The 18,835-nt window shown below is 52.0% G+C and overlaps 1 protein-coding gene across 2 annotated transcripts in view; it reads right to left on the bottom strand.

The window, feature by feature from the left end:
* Positions 1-314: 314 nt before the first annotated feature.
* The window catches only part of GARS1 (glycyl-tRNA synthetase 1), a 28,111-nt gene continuing 9,590 nt past the window's right edge, over positions 315-18,835 (bottom strand). For both annotated transcript variants that reach the window (XM_072599187.1, XM_072599188.1), the window contains exons 5-17: positions 18,219-18,307; positions 17,518-17,594; positions 15,149-15,294; positions 14,407-14,556; positions 12,280-12,442; positions 10,964-11,128; positions 8,525-8,637; positions 7,456-7,596; positions 6,500-6,585; positions 4,661-4,770; positions 4,013-4,106; positions 3,353-3,543; positions 315-2,715 (exon numbers count right to left, since the gene is read on the bottom strand). In XM_072599187.1, coding sequence (XP_072455288.1) covers positions 2,590-2,715; positions 3,353-3,543; positions 4,013-4,106; positions 4,661-4,770; positions 6,500-6,585; positions 7,456-7,596; positions 8,525-8,637; positions 10,964-11,128; positions 12,280-12,442; positions 14,407-14,556; positions 15,149-15,294; positions 17,518-17,594; positions 18,219-18,307 — 1,651 coding nt within the window. In that variant the 3' untranslated portion in view covers positions 315-2,589. The remainder of the gene's footprint in view (positions 2,716-3,352; positions 3,544-4,012; positions 4,107-4,660; positions 4,771-6,499; positions 6,586-7,455; positions 7,597-8,524; positions 8,638-10,963; positions 11,129-12,279; positions 12,443-14,406; positions 14,557-15,148; positions 15,295-17,517; positions 17,595-18,218; positions 18,308-18,835) is intronic.

The raw sequence follows: 18,835 nt of genomic DNA, 5'->3' as shown, positions 1-18,835 counted from the left end.
TGAGAAAACTCATTGATATATAGACTCAGCTTCTAAGGATCCACTCCAAGCAGGGGTCAAGTGGCCTTTATCTGCACCAGGAGCGGGTACCTGAACCTCTTACCCCCAAATCAGAGAATCTCAAGGGGACAGCACAACCAGGAGGTCCCAATGAGCCTCCCTTCCATCCTCAAGTGGTGACACATTTAGTATCACTCTGTACACAGTTGTTACTAAGATAGCCTTGAGAGAAAGAATCAGGGAGTGCTGAGCTGGATGGGACAGGGGCAGAGGGAGGGGCAGGACCCCAGGGAAAACTCACAAAAAGGCCAAAGTCTGAGAGACGTTCAAGGTTTATTAGGGCATCACATTCATCTCAACGTTGTCATACAAATACAAAACCAGAAACATTCAGCTTTTCTGAAAGCCTGGGCTGAGATCAACAGTCCCCCTTCTCCCTTCTTCAGTTCCTGCCACACCGAAATGCTGCCTGGCGCAGTCTCCTGCTGTGGCTTGAACTTGGTATACTTTTAGAACTGATCCTGCAAAGTTTTAAAACTACTATAACCAGAGATGAGAAAAGGTGGTTTCTTTCATCATGCACTTTGGAAGCACAAACACTGGAGAGAAAAAGGCACCTGCGCACCTCTGTGGTCTCTTCCGCCAAACGCGGATGGCTGACTTCCCAGCAGGGCAACCAAGCTGAGAAGCGACAGGATGGGGGAGGCATGGTCCCACCTTCTGTGAGAAAATGAAGCTGTGGGGGAACCTTCGAGTCAGCAATTCCATGGGCACCCCCTGTGCTCGAATTCCATTCCATTCCATCCCCAGGTGGGTTCAAGCTCCCAAGTCACATTTCTTCCAAAAGCAAAGACAGTGAGAATCAAGCCTACCCCCAAAGGGCTTACACTCTACCAAACCATGGCTTTTAGGTAATCCAGGCAGTATCAGATAATCGTCAAAGCCACAAGAGCCAGTGTCCCGATGCAAAGCCATCCACCAAGTGAGAGAATGTTCCAGCCCACTTCATTCCAGTGGGAGAGGCTCTGACAGCTAGCAGCAGGGGTTGGCAGAGACCCTGCCATGGGCTTCTGTACCACCAAAGGCCCCAGGACAGAGAGCTGAAACAAAGCCTGCTTCCCCTTACAAGGAAGGCCAGCCTTGGGCCAACTGTCCCAAGATGACTCCCTCTCAGGAACTGACAGCAAGGCTTAGGAAATGCTGGGTTTATGGGCTGCTAAGGGGGAAAGCATGCTTTGGTCTACTTGAATTCTGTATTCCACAAAGATCTCAAAAACTCCTTTCACAAAGATCAGAGGACCTTTTCCCATGGCCACAGTACTAGAAGACACACAAGTACTTAAGAAATCTGGGCACGTCCCTGAGCCCTGGTGGAGTGGAGGGGGGCCACAAAGGGGAGAGGGCAGAAGAGGCACCATGGTTCTCTGCTGCCCCAGGTGGCCACCATTCTCCCCCATCACAAGCCTGGGAAGATCCCCAAACAAGACTCCCCACCCTGGACGGCTGCCCAAAAGAAGGGCCTCCCAGGAAAGCCCAACAGACATGGGACAATGGCAGGCCTCGTGAAAGGAACACTCGGGCCATGGAGACATCTCCTCATCCCTGCCATCTAGCGTGTGTCCCCAAGGAAGCAGGGAGAGCCAGGCTTCCCAGGCACTGAGTGGTCTTGTCAGAGATTTCCACTGATTCCCAAGGCTTTCCAAGATCATCAACCCACAATCACAGAGCACCAGAGCAGAAGTGGGCTTGGAGTTCATCCCATCGGAGCTCCCAGTTTTATAAAAGAAAAGCCAATGGCCAAAGAAACAAGGGGAATTTCCCAGAACCTCGAGCCCATATCCTGGAAAACCCTGCAGTCCCAAGGGTCATGCGCCTGACAAGGAATCATGTCTTTAACTGCCCTGGACAGGGAACCAAATAACAAAATTAGACCAGAAGCTTTGGGGGAGGACACACTAAGAAAGACATTCCCCAAGCCAGCCCAGAAGTGCGTGCCAAAGGGCAGAAGGCCAGCCTTAGAGGGCAGGAACCCTGGGGGAGGAAGACCAGCTGTGCTTATACCCCCCTCCCCACCCCAGACCCAACCATCCTTCCTAGGCCCAGAAGAGACACAGAGCTGCAACATGGGGAAGAGTTTCCCTGAGATGGGGGTCTGTGGGGCAGCCAAGCCCCCTGGGGAGAAGGGCAGGAACAAGCAGCCTGGGCCTGGGGGGCACCAGGGGCAGCAGCTGGTGGAGCCTGGCTGTTGGCCCAGAGGCTGGAAAGTTCTCTGGGGGAAACAACAGCCTTCCCATGATGAGGACGGTTTTTACAGAGAAAGACGAGACAAGTGGTCTGACGTACACCTGAGGCGGCTATGCCACACGGCAGGGCCGGCCTGCCAAACGCCAAAAGTGAGGCCGGACAGACAGCAGGCAGCTATAGAGAATCAAGCAGACAGAGGCGGCCTCAGCTGTGCGCAACCTTTAATTTAATTGTCATTTGTGTCGCGGGCTAAGACCCTGACCCTACCCCAATCTGGCACAGACAGTCACATGATATAAGTTTACAGGTTATTGGCGTGAGCAGGATGAGAAGATCCTGCAAGGTCTAGTCCTCAATGGTGTCCTTCTTGCCCGTCTCCTGCCCCTCAAACTGAGGGTAGCGGGCTTCCACGTCAGCCCACGTGATGGAGCCATTGGCCAGACTGCAGACAACCTTGGGAAGCTCAGTGATCTAAGGCAAAAGGAAGGAGAGGTTCATGTATCATGCAGACTCATGCGGACCATGCAGATTCAGGACTCAGCCCTGGGATAACCAGGACCTGGGGCTCCACCCCTGCCCCTTCCATGGCCCCACTCTGTCCTTCCCCAGAGCTTCCCTCCCCAAGGTCTGGCCCAGATGCTCCAGCCATCTCTGGGCTCCAGAGCTGCCACCATGCCTCACCATACCCCCTGTTAAGGGCACAAATAGCACCTTCTGCCCTTAACTCAGTCCTGCAGCCTCCACACTACCCCCAGATTGTAAGCCCCTTGAGGGAAACCACAATCAGCAGAATCACTGTAGCCCCTGATTTCCTCGCCCTGGGCCCCTCCTCCTCCAGGACCACCCCCCATCCCCTTTCTACATCTTCTCCAACAGTTCTGCTCTTACTCCGGAGACCCCGAAAGCTCCCTTTTCCTGCCTTCCCAGTCCCCTAGGCCCATGGCAGAGCCTGCGGGTAGAGCCAGGCAAGCTCAGTGGACGTTTCACTGTCGTCCGTACAATGAGCTAACAGGCTGTACCCAACACCCCACATCCCTCTCCCCCCAGGCTTCCCGCAGAAAGGAGCCGTACCCTCGCTGGCCCCAACACAAAAGCTGACAACAGCTACCTCAGCGCGGATCTGGCGCATCGAATCCCGGTCTCTCAATGTAGCTGTGTGAGGAGTCTTATTCACGGTATCAAAGTCAATGGTGATCCCAAACGCGACCCCAATCTCATCTGTCCTGGCGTAGCGCTTTCCGATGGAGCCGGAGGAGTCGTCCACCTTGTACGACACTCCATTCCTGGTGAGGGCTTCGGCTGCGGAGGGTGAAGGACATGGAAAGGAAATGAGAAACCCACCCTGGGCTTACAACTGGGGAAGGTTAAGCCAAGGAGGGGGACCATGGGAAAGGCCCCACCCTCAGGCCCAGCTCTATCACCAGCCACAAGGGGAGTCCCAGGGAGGTCTTCTACCCTGGGTCAGGGCCCACTAAGGGCCTAGGAGGAATTGAAAGGGCCTGGAGCAGGGCATGGGACTTGGTGGCTCTGTCCTCCCTCATGCCCCCCCCCCCCCACAGTGCCCCTCCCCCCCCACTGCAGCCCCATGGCTCCTCAGAGCCCCAAAACCAAGTCTCCAAACAAGGTCACACCTCAGACCCTCCACAGCTTGTCCTAGACCAGCGAGCGATGGTAGGGACGGAAGCCACAGATGCACACACAAAGGCTCACAACCATACATGTTCATACTCATTCCCCATTCTGCTCAGCCCCGGCCAGACCCACTCACATAAGTCCTTGACAAAGGGCATGAACTCCTGATTTTGGCTCAGCGGGAGGACGGAACATTTGAATGGAGCGACGACGGCAGGAAAGCTGAAGAACTGGATGGGGAAGAAAGTGCCAACCCATGTGTTACCCAAAGCCCAGCCGTCCTGCTGTCCCTCCGCCACCCGCTGCCCCAGCCCAGCTCCAGGGGCTATAGATGATGGGCACAAGTGGAGGGACCTATGCCCTTTGGGCAGTGGGGTCTCTGCTAAGCACTTTCTGTGTACTGGGCACGTGGCTAAGCTCTGGAGACCACCCAGAGACAGGAGCCAGAGAGATAAGAGAGAGATGATAAACGGCAGGGACAGATGAGGAGACAACATAATGATCACAGTAACAATGAGACAGATGGACAGATGGACACGACACACAGAAAACCACTCCCGCCGCAAAGACTCCTCTAGGGAGTCATGGGGCTGTGCAGGGAAAGGAGGATCTCATTGTGGAGCCACACCACGGGGATGCCATGGGACAAAGGAGAAAAGGGGCAGAACACAACTCGTCTGCGGGGGATCAGAAGGAAGAGACACCTTCCAGACGCTCATCCAGACAATTCCACACACTTCCCTCTTGGCAGGAAGAGAAAAATCAAGACAGAGCCAGGGCCTACCGTCCTCTGCTCGTCCCCATCACGAACACGGAACGTGTGTTCGAACACCGTGTACATGATCCTGCCAAGACCAAAGGACGGCTCGATGACACTTGGAACAATCTCTTCAACTGTAAGCGAAAAGACCACCCTGCTCAAGACCACAGGCAGAGGACGGAAAGACTGTGCTGCACCCCCTCCCTGCCTCAGTCCCCAAGGAGCCTTCCTGGTTTGGAAAGAAGGTCACCACTGGCCATCTTCCAGGAGAGTGCCAAGGTCCCCCTGAGGTACTGCCCTCTGTCCAGGCATCCTGGGGAGGGGGAAGAGACAGTCTCACTGAAATGAATAGAAAGGAGACGATGATGGGAGGCACCACCTGGGGGGGAATGTCCCTGTGCGGGACAGTCCTGCACCTCACATCTGGGGCTGCTGGCAGCTCTGCCCCATGCCCTCTGCCAGGTGTAGCCAGACTGGCCAATCCCCTACCAGTGACTCCTAAGGATGGTGCACTGCCCATATCCCCAGATGTCCCGCTGAGGAACAAAGTACCTAATCATAGGAAGCTCTGGCTCCATGCCCGCCAGCCCTGGGAAGAACCCTCTTAGTATACTTAGTATGATGAGGGTTCCTGTACCCAATCCCAGCAAGCCTTGGCACCCCCTTTCTGGACCTCTCCTCCTTTAAAAAATGGGAGCTGTCAGGAAAGAATTTTTACCACCAGTATCTGTAACAAAGGCCTCATTTCTAAAATATATAGAGAACTGAGTCGAATTTACAAGAATACAAGTCATTTCCCAACTGATAAATGGTCAAAAATATGACAGGCAGTTTTCAGAGAAAGGAATTAAAGCTATCTATAGTCATGTGAAAAAGTGCTCTAAATCACTATTGATTAGAGATGCAAATCAAAACAACTCTGAGGTACCACATCACACCTATCAGATTGGCAAACATGACAGAACAGGAAGATAATAAATATTGGAGATGTGGGAGAGCTGGAACACTGATTCATTGTTGGTGGAGCTGTGAGCTGATCCAACCATTCTGGAGAAATTTGGAAATGTGCCCAAAGGGCTGTAAAAATGTGCTTATTCCCCTTTGACCCAGCAATATTGCTTCTAAGACTGTATCCCAAAGGGATCGTAAAAATGGGAAAGGGTCCCACATGTACAAAAATATTTATAGCAGCTCTCTTTGTGGTGGCCAAAAACTGGAAATCAAGGGGATCCCCATCCACTGGGGAATGGCTGAACAAATTCTGGTATATGAATGTAATGGAGTACTATTGTGCCATAAGAAATGATGAACAAGAAGACTTCAGAGAGGCCTGGAAGGACTTATGTGACCTGATGCTGAGTGAAAGGAGCAGAACCAGGAGAACTTTCTGCACAGCAGCAACCACAGGGTTCGAGGACTGTTTCTCATAAGACTTAGCCCTTCACAGCCATGGAAGGACCTAAAACATTCCCAAAGGACTCTTGAGGCAAAATGCTTCCACATACAGAGAAAGAACTATGAAATCAGAATGCAGAAGGAAGCAGAATATTTCTTCATGTTATGTTTTGTTTCGGTTTGGTTTTTCTCATGGATTTTCCCCATTCATTTTAATTCTTCTATGTAGCATGACTAATGTGAAAATGTGTGTAGTAAGAATGTACGTGTAGAACCCATATAAGACTGCACGCCATCTTGGGGAGGGAGAGGGAGAAAATTTAAAACTTATAGAAGTGATTGTTGAAAACTGAAAACAAATAAATTAATTTTTTAAAAGAGGGAGCTCTCTTCTGTTGGTCACTCAAAGACCCAATGAAAGGGCATCAGACCCATTGATGACCCTGACCATAACTCCTGGGCACTTACCGTGGAGTGTCTTCTGGAATCTCTGAACGCTGACCATGTCCTTGGTCACCTGGAATGTTTTCCCTTCCGTTTCAATGGTGAATTCCCTACAGAAACACAAAGCACTTCACATCAGTCAGAATACAAAGAAACAACTGTGTGTACACGTATAAGTATGTATATGTGTATGGGGGGGGGTGTATGAGTGGGGGGGTGCATGTGAGAATGTATGAGCGTGTGTGGGGATGCGTGTAAGTATGTACATGGGGGCATGTGAATATGTGTGAGTATGGGGTACATGTTTACATGCATACGTGGGGGGTACATATGGGGTGGATGAAGATGGATATGCATGTATGTAAGGGGATATGTGTATGAATCTGTGTGTGTGAGGCATGTATGTATGTATGTGAATGTGTGCATATAAGTATGTTTTGTGATTGCATATGAATGTATATGTGGGTGGTGCTGTGAGTGTATGAATGTGTGTGGGTATGCATATGAAAGCATATGTGTGTGCATGTGCATGAACGTGGGGTATGTGTCTAAGCATGTATACGGAGGCATGTGCTTGTATGGGGTGTGTTTTCATGTATGTAGGGGCATACATGTGAGTGTATGACTGTGTGTTTATGTAAGAGGGATATGTGTATGGGTCTGTTTGCATGTATGTGTGATACACGAATGTGTGAGGCACGTATCTAGGTATGCATGTTGAAGTGTGCATATAAGTATGTATTGGGATTGTATACGAATGTCTAAGCACCTGTATGTGGGTGGTGCTATGTGTGTGTGTGTGAGTATGTACTGGGTGGGGGAAGGTGCCTATTTCAGCAGCAGAAGCCTCATGAGGAGTACCCAACATTATAGAACACAGAGTGAGGCTGCCACCCATCACTGGGGCGCCCCTCCTGGCTCTACCCTGCTCCCCCAGCCCCAAGGCTGCTGGTCAAGGCACGGCCTGAGCCCACATTCACCCCTTCTCATTGAGCAGGTTCTCCATTTCGGTGACATAGGCCTCATCACAGGTGGCCAGGTAGTCCAGGACCAGGCGGGCATCCTTCTTGTAGGCCCTGCCAATGGCAGCCTTGCTTGACTCAAACTGAACCACGTTCACTGTTCTGTGGGCAGCAGTCAAGGAAGCCGGGCGTGTGCACTGATGCTTGGAGCGGACACACTTGGGAGTGGCAAATTTCATTACCTAATAGAAGCTGTTTTTTGTCCTCAATGAGGTCTGCCCATCCCCGCCATCTTGTTTTTGAAAAGGCCAAGAGACTGAAGACAGAAGGCAGACCTGAACCTGTGCTGCTGTCCCCACCAAGAGAAGTACTGACCCCAGACCTGGCTGGAGAGTGGCCCCCATAACCCCAAAGCAGAGCATGCTGCTTTCCTTCCCAGACCCGAATGCAGGGAAAGGTGCTTGTCCTAGATGCCCAACCCTGGCATCTCACTCTGCTCTCCACTCCACTTTCCAATCCACTCCCACTGCTTCCCAATCAGCACAGCCCTCGGCTTTCTCTGTCAGCTTTTCAGGCCCTTTGTGACCTGGAATATTTCAGGTAGGCTGCACATCTGTCTCTTTCACACACTTGACATGCCAGTCCAACCTGCCCTGCTTGCGGGTCTCCATACACAACACCCATCTCCCACCTCCATGCCTTTGCTCAGTCTGTCCTCTATACCTAGTGTGCACTCTCTAGTCTTCATTCTGCCCAGATACCACCTCCCACAGGCAGTCCATCCTGATCTTCCCCCACTCCCACCAAGAATCCCACTTGACTTCTTGGTTGAAGATTCAGAGTGCTTGCTGTTCCCACCCCCTGAAGGAGTAGGCACTGGTTCTTTTTTGCCCCAGTAACCCCAGAGCCTAACACAGTGCTGGGCACCCAGGACTCAGTGAGTAAGTGCTCCACAAACTTCCACAGCAGAAAGGGAAAGAGTGCCACACTGTCCCACACCCTCAGCCTGTGCCCTGCTGGAGGCTCTTGGCCTCGCTCGAGCCCAAAGGAAGGAAGAGAAGCTTCACGTGGAGGTCACAGCAGAAAGGATATGGGCTCTTTGAGCAGCTTCTCCGCTACCAACGGGACTTTAGTGGCCTTCGAGTGGCAGGAGAGGTCGTAGCAGGAGCGGTCAGCGCATCCAACAATCTCAATCCAGCCCTAGGACAGAAGCATTCATAAATGTGTGAGAACAAGAGTCATTCCCCAGCTGATCAATGGTCAAAAGGCACAAACGGGCCATTTTCAGACAAAGAAACCAAAGCTATCAACAGCCACATGAAAAAGTGCTCTGAATCGCTACTGATTAGAGAAATGCAAGTCAATACAGCTCTGAGGTACCAGCTCACATCCCTCAGACTGGCTAATGTGACAGAAAAGGGAAATGACCGATGTTGAGGGGATGCAGGAAAACTGGGACACTAATGCATTGTTGAGGGAGTGGTGAGCTGATCCAACCATTCTGGACAGCAATTTGGAACAATGCCCAAAGGGCTATAAAACTGTACACACCCTTTGACCCAACAATGCCACTGCTAGGTCTGTATCCCAAAGAGATCAAAAGAAGAGGAAAATGACCCACACGTATAAAAGTATTTACAGCATTTTTTTAGGGTGACAAAGAACTGGAAAATGTAGGGATACCCAAACACCAGGGAGTGGCTGAACAAGCTGTAGTACAGTATTAGGTTGTACAGTACTAGGGTGCTGCAAAAACAGATGAAGGGGACGGTTTTAGAAAAACCTGAGAAGACTGGTATGAACAAGCAGAGCCAGGAGATCACTGCGCTCAGGAACAGCTCTACTGGAGATTCCCTGTGAAAGACTCGGCTACTCTGATCAATGCAATCCCAAAGGACTCATGAGGAAAAATGCTCTCCCTCTCCTGAGAATGGATGGACTCTGCGTGCAGATGGAAGCATATTCCTGTCACTCTCTAGCTTATTTTTTCAACATGGCTGATCTGGAAATGATTTCACATCCTAACTGACAACGTCCTGCTTGTCTTCCCAGTGGGTGGGGGAGGCAGGAGGGAAAGAATTTGGAACTCAAAATTTTAAAAACTGAATGCTAAGTAAATGAACAAAGGGTAGACTTTAAAAACAAAAAAACTCTGCTCTGTTTCTGGCCTCCCTTCCCCGGCTGTGCTGAGCCAGTGATAAGGGAACTCCAATTAGTTATGCCACTCTAATGACTAGCTCTAATTTTGCAAATATGTTTTAAGTGGGAAAATGCATCACAGAGCAGCATCACCTCCCACACCCCCCAAGAGCTGGCCCCAAACCCTGCTTTCAGGCCTCCAGAAGGCCGGACTGTGGTCAAGCCGGACCTGGGACCTGTCTGTTCTTGGCAGCTCCACGTGGGCAATGGGTCTAGGAACAAAGACTTCATGCAGGCCTGTCCCCTGCGGCTATAAGGGAGGCAGACCTGGCAAGAGGCAGACTGTGACCAGGCACACCACCTTCCCCAAGGCAGGCAGCTCTATTCAGGGAAGCACCTCCCCTGCCTGGCCATAGCCCTGCTTACAGACCTTCTCCCAACCAAATGACCAAGGGGCGTAGTAACAAAGTGCATCCATGGAGGGACTGAAGCCACAGCTCACTGAAGCACAGGTTAGAGGTCACTTAATTTTAATGGCGGAATCCCTCATCTCCTCAAGGGATTCAGGATGGATGGCATCATTTTCATTTCTGTACTGAAAATGAACTAAAGAATGAATGGGAGTGGATTTTTTAAATGATCTGTAAATAAGCTCTCAAAACAGTGAGGAAGAAACCGTAACTTTCCCAGAAATCTACTGCTCCCCCATCGACTCCTGAAACCCCACTGTCACCTGTAATCTCTTGTCAACTGGGGCGTGTGGTTTCTATCCTAAAAAGAATTAGGGCAGAATGTCCAGGGCCCAGCACAGAGGAAGAGCTTAATCAGTGGCTGCTGCCTGATGGGCAGGGCAGACACCATCCGAGAGATGCTTTGGAAAACAGCAGAGCAAGCCTGGCTCAGGCCAGCACCTTGGCATCTTGGATCAGGGGGCCATTACACCATCTTGGATCACAGCTCAACTCCAATCCCATAGCCCAGGCTCAACTCCCTTTCCAGAAGTTTGCAAGATTCCTAGCAGAAAGTCTGCTCCACTTCTCACAGCTATCACAATTTATACAATTTTTCCTTAAAGGCACTGAATTTTTCCCACAAATATTTAAACACCTCCTCTAACTCAAGGCCTGCCTCTAGGGGCTGAGGGCAATGCAAACTCGCTCTCAGAAGCCAACAATCTAAGAGAGTTACAGGATTGAGTTTGGCCTCCTTGCCACTTTCACCCATGACAACTCAGTGGCTGCTGGCACCTTGCCCTCCCACCCCCAAAATGCCAAGGCAGCAAGGAATTGAACACCTCTGAGGACCTGATGGGCACAGGAATGGAAGGATCCACCCTTGCTGCGGAAAACCAGCTGCTTGGGGACCAAAGGTTCTTCCTTCTACTTACGTAGGATGTTTTAGCCTCAGCATCCCAACAGTCACAAGCGTAATGAGCCATCTCGTTGTCCATGTGCTGCCGGAATCGAAGCTTCTCAGGGGACACCCCAACCTTGGTGAGGTAGAGGTAGATCCGGCCGATGAAATACCCCAACACAGAATTGTTGATCACTCCCTAGAGAGAACAGAGGAGGTTCAGCCGAGCTGGAGCCAGCTTCTCGTGGTCGCACAGTTTGTGCCCACGCATCGTAGATAGCACTGCGGGGTGGTAATTGTTTTTAACAGCTTTTCTTACTCCAAACTGCTATCTGAGCAGCACCTTGTACCTAATAGGAGGTATTTCAATAAATGTTGGACAAAGAGCCCTCAAACAGGAAAGAGCCATCGAAGGGTTGAAAACCCTTTGTTTCTATTAAGCTTAATATCCAATTCAGTTCTGTTACTCACTAAGCACCTATCCTCTCTGGTCCATTTTTCGGTTGCTCCCTCAGGACATGGGGCCACCCTGTCCTCTCCCTCCCTGACCACTCCCTTCCATCTCCTCTACACAGCCTCCTCACACATGGCTGAGAACAGGCACCTTCTGCTGGCTCTCTGGGTCCCTAGAACCTTAAGCAGAGCCTACCACCCTACCACCACAAGAGCAGAATACATGCCTGGAGTCAACACCGTACGGCCCCCAGGTCAGCCAGATGACAAACCACTACAAAGAACCATGTCTTGATCTCTGGCTTTTTTCTTCAAAACAGAACAAGCCAACAGCTTCCAAGACAAGGCTCACAGAATGCATGAAGACACACTATGTCACTGAACTGGTTTACTCTAATTGTCTGAAAATGAGACTCCCTGTTTGCACAGAGGACCGCATGATGGGAAAGTGTCCCAGGAGTCCTGAAGGTTCAGAATGCCAGGTAGACAAGGCTCAGCCTCAGAGGCCGGCCCCCAGTCAGCAAATGACTCTGGCTGTGGGGCAGGTCTCCAGACACAGGCCAGTTCTGGGATTCAGTCCAGTGGAGCCAGCTGTCAGAGATGGCCACCCAAGGTCCTGCACTAGACACCACAGGGGTAAAAAGCGCTTTGCCTTGAATTCAGCCTTTATGTGACTTCCATTCTCAGCAGAATTTCCAGCCAAGGGGCAGGTCCCAAATTCCAGTATTTTCAGGAGTGCCAGTCACTTCCCCACTAATCAACTTGCCACAAGCCAGGATCTCCAAAGGGAATGCTCCTTGCCTAGCCCCAAATGCCCAAGTGGATCCAAGGTACAATGGAGGTCCTCAGTATGGGAGAAGGCCCTCATCACCCTGCTGCCAGGATGCCCCTCCTTACCTGCTCCACAGCATCCCCGAGACGCATCTTGTGCGCAGACTGGCCGCTGACCTGGGCTCTCGCTGAATACAGAGAGAGGGTGAGGTCTGCCACGCTCTCAAACTTGGGGTGGTGTTTCTCCTTAGGGTCAACAAAGTGCTCAATCTCTGCCATAGTGAACTCTCTAAAACCAAAGACAAAAGCCAACGACGCCCATGTTTGTATTAGGGAAAATCAGACAATGGTGACGAGCACAGGCCAGCAGGCCGCCATGCTGTTAAGGGCAATAGCCAGAAAAGGGCCGGGGAGGCAAGTACTCTTCAGAAATCAGTGATCTCCTGTCTCACCTGCTATTTCCCTTCGATCAAACGCCTTTTACCCCAAGGTCATCGTCATGACTGCCTCCCACAAAGACAACTGATCATGATGGGGATAACAAAAGCGGCCCAGCCACAGAAAGTGAAGGGGTAACAGCCCGAGGGCTCACCCTTCATGTTGAAGGTAGTGAGAAGAAGCACCGCCATCACGGCATTAATGGAGCAGCTAACACTTCCATGGCGCCTACCATGTGCCAGGCGCTGTGCTAAGCACTTTATAGTAATCTCCTTTGATCCTCAAAACAACTCTGGGAGATCAGTACTGTTATCATTTCCATTTTATAGATGAGGAAACTGAGACAGGCAGAGGAAAAGAGACTTGCCCAGGGTCACTCAGATAGGAAGGGTCTGAGGCTGGATCTGAACTCAGGTCTTCCCGTCTTCATGACCAGTGGCAGCTCGCAGCTGTCCACATGCAGATGCCCACATCACCAATTAAGACAGAGGACAAAGCTCCCCGTGGGGATGTCTGTGGACTTGGGAACGAAGCGGGAGCTGCTACTTCGCTCCATTACCTCATTTACTATGCCCAAGAACAGCCTGTATCTTGGCACCACATGGGCAAGCACAAAGGTTCCCAGGGGATGGGCCGGCAGAGGGGCAGGAAGGAGCTAGAAAAGCAGCCTAGAGCCCAGAGAGGTGCCCACTTCGGGAGGTCCTTGGGCTGACATGCGTCGGCTGCATCAGCCACCTCCAGCCCAGCTCAGCTGGCCAGAGCGCACCACGGTCAGAGGGCTGAGAGCAGCTCCAGCCAAAAGTGTCTGGTTCACTTCAAAGACCAGCATCACCTTTCTTATTCACGTGGTATAGAGGCAGAGGGGCATACCACAAGGCCCAGAGTCAGACTTCGGATCCAGCCTCAGATCCATCCTGGAGGTTGGAGTGGATGAGGCACTGAACACCTGTGTGCCTTAACTTCCTCTACTGTAAAATGAGGACAACAGCACCTTCCCCTGAGCTGTCTTAAGCATCAACATGGCAGTGTCTGGAAAACCCTCAGTGCACAGCCTGGCGCATAGTAGGTGCCATAAAGCGCTCGCACAGGGCTGGACACATAGTGGGCATCGATTCTTCCTTCCTTCTAAGCCTGCGTTTGGCTGTGGTCACTACTCCAGCATCTAGGAAGCTCTTAGTGTGCACCCACCCTTAACAAAGGTTCACTGCTCTCCAAACTCCAAGAGGCAGCAGAAAATCCTGGAGCCCGCCTCACGTGATGCCCCCCCAGGGTCTCCTCGGCCTTCCTCTTCCGGCTCTCCGGCAGGCAGCCGGGACCAAGGAGAAGATACGACCAATTCCTCGGCACCTGATCAGCCTGGTTCGTCTGCGGGACCTCTTCTTCCTCTTACTCTTATTAAAACACAGTATTTGCTACGAGGGACCTCTCAGGGAGGGGTGGAGGCGAAGGGGGAGGAAGCAGGAGGAATCATCGACAAAAATGTATTTAACAGAGAACAACGGTGTAGCAGTGAGGTCACGGACGCGCGGCGGTGAGGTCACGGACATGCAGCACTTACTCTGGCACTGGCTTGGGCTGTCCAGCCGGAGGCCTAGGCTCTGGGTCCATGCAGAGCTGCCACCACTGCCTCTCTTACCACCATGCCCAGGGCATAGGTGCCACCCATGAGCCCTGCTGGGAGGTGCTGACCATCCCACCAGGGGGGAGCAGGGGGACATCCCCCAGGACTTGCTCTGCCAGCCACACGTTCCCCTCCGGGGCCAGACAAAACAAGGGGCATCAGACCTCATAAGCGCGCAGAGAATGAGACAGTACCTGACTCGAATCAGTCCCGACCGAGGGGAGATCTCGTTCCGGAAAGAGTTGCCAATCTGGGCAGCAGCAAAGGGCAGTTTTCCCTGGTTGAATTCCAAAAGCCGCTTGAAGTTGAGGAAGATCCCCTGGGCGGTCTCTGGCCTCAGGTAACTGGATGAGAAGGGTGAGGGTGAGGGTAAATACTCCTATGAGCTGGAAGCTCTGGACCTGACAGCCCAGTGCTGCCAACCATCTCAAACCCACACTTTTCAAAACCCCTCAAGCCCAGGGTGGCAGTCACAGACCAAGGGCAGGAGAACTCGAGAACTTCCCAATAAATAATGACAAATCAATTCCCAAAGCTACAGGAATAGGCTTTGTCTGACACGACAGTCAGTCATTCTAAGTGGAGACCCTGGGCACTTTAGGTCCTTCCCAAAGTGATGCCCATGCGTGGAAGTACAGCCCAAACACAGCCAGGATACCCACTGTTTGAAGAGGCCCAGGCTCTGACTCTCTCTCTCTTTCTCTCTCTCTCTCACACACACACACCTTCCCCCTCCCCCCTGACATACACACACACACACACACTCACATGGGTTCCCCCCCTCCAAACCCCTGGCCAGCCTTAGGAGCTTTGCCTGTGGACAACCTAGGCAGGGTTGCCAGAGATGATGCCCACTCTGGGTGGCAGGACACACACACCACATGGCCTGGGCACTCCCTGTGCAGGGCCTCAGGGTCCATAGGGAAAGTCACCTACCCGGGCATGTTCCCTCCAGGTCCAATGAAGGTCTTGAACATTAAGTTGAAGGACACAGGTGGGGACAGGTCATTTCCAGTCAGGGGGGACTTGACGTTGTAGTTGACAAAGAGGTCTGCGAGTTCCTGCTGCCCGTAGTTGTCCAGCTGGCAAGGCACACAAAGGCAGAGGTGTCCGTTTACAAGCCTGTCTACACAATCCCCACACACCATCAGACAGCTTCCCGAGACTCCAGCAGGATGATGCTCGCCCACTACTCAGCTGGATTCCAGGGCCTGGCTCCCATTCCCCTCTGGAAGCACGCAGGCTCACAGTTCCCTAGTGTTCACCACACTGCCTAACAAACAAATGAGCCCGCAGAGAATAGAATGTGGCGATAAAGCAATGAACACACACGGGGGCTCCAGAGTACAGACTGTGAGCAGAACGGACGTTAGAAAAGTTGGGCAAACCACAGGCTGTAAGGACTGCTCCTGACACACTGAGCCCTTCACAGCAACGCAAGGACGTAAAACATTCCCAATGGACTCTTGAGGCAAAATGCCGTCCACATCCAGAGAAAACCACAAAATCCAAACACAGAACAAGTAGAATATTTTCTCTTCTGCTATGTTTTGTTTTGGGTTGGGTTTTCTCATGCTTTCTCCCACTCGTTTCAATTCTTCTATGCACCATGACTAACGTGAAGATAATAAGAACGTATGTTTAGAGCCCAGAGAAGACTGCATGCTGTCTTGGGGCGGGAAGGGGGAGGGAGGGGGAGAAAATTTAAAACTTATGGAAGAGATTGTTGAAAACTGAAAAATAAATTTAAAAACTGGGAGGAAAAAAGTGCTGGGCAAGCTGCAGCGACCACGTGAGCTGACTGTGGCTGCTTCTCTCGTTCCCTCACTCCCAGGCCGCTCTCTCCATCACCACAGCCCTCCATCCAAATGGCAGATCCCAGCTGATCCCTGACCACTCCCTGAGGGCAGCTACCCAGCTCCCCTGCCACCCTAACATAGGATGCTCCAAGTCTCAGGGAGGCTGCCACACAAAAAGACCGTCAGCTATGGGACCCTACCTCAGAGCTCTCAGCCTCAGTCTATTCATTTGTAAAATGGGATCCTATCATGAGGTTCAAATGAGATGGTCAATCCAGGGTGCCCCCAAGCCACATGAAGACTTTGGGGACACCCTCAGTGTGTTCCAAAACCACGTGGCCTCACTGTGGGGACCACCTCCTGCAGAGACCCCCCCCCCCCCCAGCAGGAAAGGAAAAGTGACTACTGGACTACTGCACCCAACAAAGCCCTTTCAATCTGGCCTCTACAACAAAAGAGGGGACCAAACGTTTTCCTTGTCCCCGGCCCATGACCCCCTGCCCTCTCTGACCCTCTCTTGGCATGGATTCCCATTCAAGGCCCACTTGACTCCCGCAGGCTCCATGACCTACCCCAGCAACCCCACTGTCCTCCTGAGGGGTGTCCTGCAGCACCACCTTCCTAAAGACAGACACCCTGGACTGGACATCCCACCGTCCCCCAACCCACTCCCATAAGGACTGTCCTATGTTGTTCAGGATTCCTCTGCCCAAAGTCAGGCAATATCCAAGTCAGGTGGACTCTCCCCCAGCTTCTCTCAACTCCCCAGTCTGACTCCCTCTCCACTCCCCAGGCTGCTAGTCACTCCTGCTCAGGCCCTCCTCACTTCTCCAAATCTCTAACTACCCCCACGACCCCGCCCACAGCCACCAGGTCACCACCCAAAGCACAGGACCAACACCACTAAGAAGTGGAGGGCTAAGTAGGGCCAACAGCTGCCCACCCCACCCAGGTGCAGACACACACCTGCTGACCCTGCTGTCTCCCATGTTAGAAAGGGAGCTCCGTGAGAGCAGCCAGCCTGTCTCTGCATAGGGTTAAGCACCACAAAATCGGCGCACAAAGGTTAAGTTTTATAGACTCAATTTCTCTACCAAGGGTTGTGAGTCCAGCATGAAAACATGCGTAGGAAAGAAAGGAACTGAAAAGCCCCCTCCCACCCTACAGAGTGACCAAAGAGTGTAGCAGAACACAGCCCAGGACCGCAGGCTCAGCTGCCTGAAATGCTCCAGTTCCTCCAGGGAAGGCCCAGAGATCATTTGAGGCAGGTCCACACGGGCCCATATCAGGAAGCTAACACAGGGTAAGGCCCACAAAGGAACAGGAGGGCAAGGACAGGTGTGGAGTACAGGAAGCTGCCCTCAGCCTGGCCACACTTGTGAGAAGAAGCCAACCTCCCAGCAAGTTACCAACGTGCCCTGATGGACCAGCCACCAGGCCCACCTACCAGCCATCTGATGAGGGCCCAGCCCCACCTGTCCCCTTGGGGAACTCCAGAGTGCTCACCTGGATCAGGACACTTTCCATCTCAGACTTCTTCTCAGCAGAACATTTCTTATCAGACATTAATTTCTGTAGATGAGCTACGAACAGAGAAGGTGTGGTGAGCCTTCCTGCCTTGGGGGCGCCCAGGCCCCACTCCAAGGCAGTGCAGACCAGTCTAACGCTAGATGGGTCCACCCTCTGAGATGTCTGGTTTGAGACACACTAGGACAGGGAACAAGAGGAGAGACCTCAAATCCTGCTGGGCAGGACAAAGATCCTTGTGCGTGGCTCTATGGCGTCACACGAGCATTCAGTCCATATTTAAATGGCAAAAAAAATTAAGCAAAATTAAATGGTAAAAAAAACGAGAATGACCAGGCTTAGAAAAGACAGAAAGCCCATTTCCCCCATCCCACTTCTGGGCAGAGGTTGGAGACTATGGGTGTGGACCAGGGCATGCGACGGTCACTCCATCATGTCTGACAGCTTGGCTGAACTCTGCATTCTCCAGTAGGAGGCAGCAGCAGAAACCGACAGACGCACTCACAAAAAAACAAAAGACGGCACTTTGTTTAGAAGGCAGCTGTTCCAGGGAATAATAATTTCTTTAACTCCCCACGTACACCTTCAGAGGACGAAAGGTGGGAGCCCAATACCGTCACATACCTGGGCTCACGTGAGCCTCAAGCAGGGAAGGCTAGGCGTCTGAAATAAAACCCCACCTTTCAAGAGATGATCGGCGCGAAAACATTCTCCACTTTTCATATCTTTCACCATGAAGTCAGCAAACTTGTCAACGTGGCCGGAAGTCCTGCAAAAACAAGGGTCTGGCTGAAGCCCACGTGCTCCTGACTCCCGAACAAGCAGAGAGGCGGATGACAAGGAGCCCACTGTGGTGCTGAAGCATTTTTGGGGGCTGGCATCTGCTGCTACTTCTTTACCAAATGTGGTGTCTCACACTTGGGCTAGTTTTTTTAGCTGGAGAGAGGTGGGCAGCCAACTCTCCACATTAATTCTACCAGCAGGGAGCTCTGAGTAGTATCGGGCAAAGATGCTGATCTGGCACGGCAAAGAGCCTAGCCTCAGACACTGACTGCTGGTGTGACCTGTAGGCCTCAGTTTCCTCCTCTGTAAAACAAGGAGGCCAGATGTCCCTGGCTTCCAAGATCCCTCCTAGCTCTAAATCTAGGTCCCTGTAACTAAGCCCAGGTAGCACCCATGTAGAGGCACCATGCCCCCAGTCCTCCCAGATGGACTCAGGGGTTCAGAAGCTGGCCCAGGGGCACAGCCAGTACATGCCACTTTGTGCAGGCAGCCACAGCAGCATGTGAACTGAGAG

The sequence above is a fragment of the Notamacropus eugenii genome, chromosome 3 (genome assembly GCF_028372415.1).
Source record: "Notamacropus eugenii isolate mMacEug1 chromosome 3, mMacEug1.pri_v2, whole genome shotgun sequence".
NCBI classification, from domain to species: Eukaryota; Metazoa; Chordata; class Mammalia; order Diprotodontia; family Macropodidae; genus Notamacropus; species Notamacropus eugenii.
Note: the sequence above shows the minus strand (reverse complement) of the source record. Positions and strands in the feature narration are given on the sequence as shown.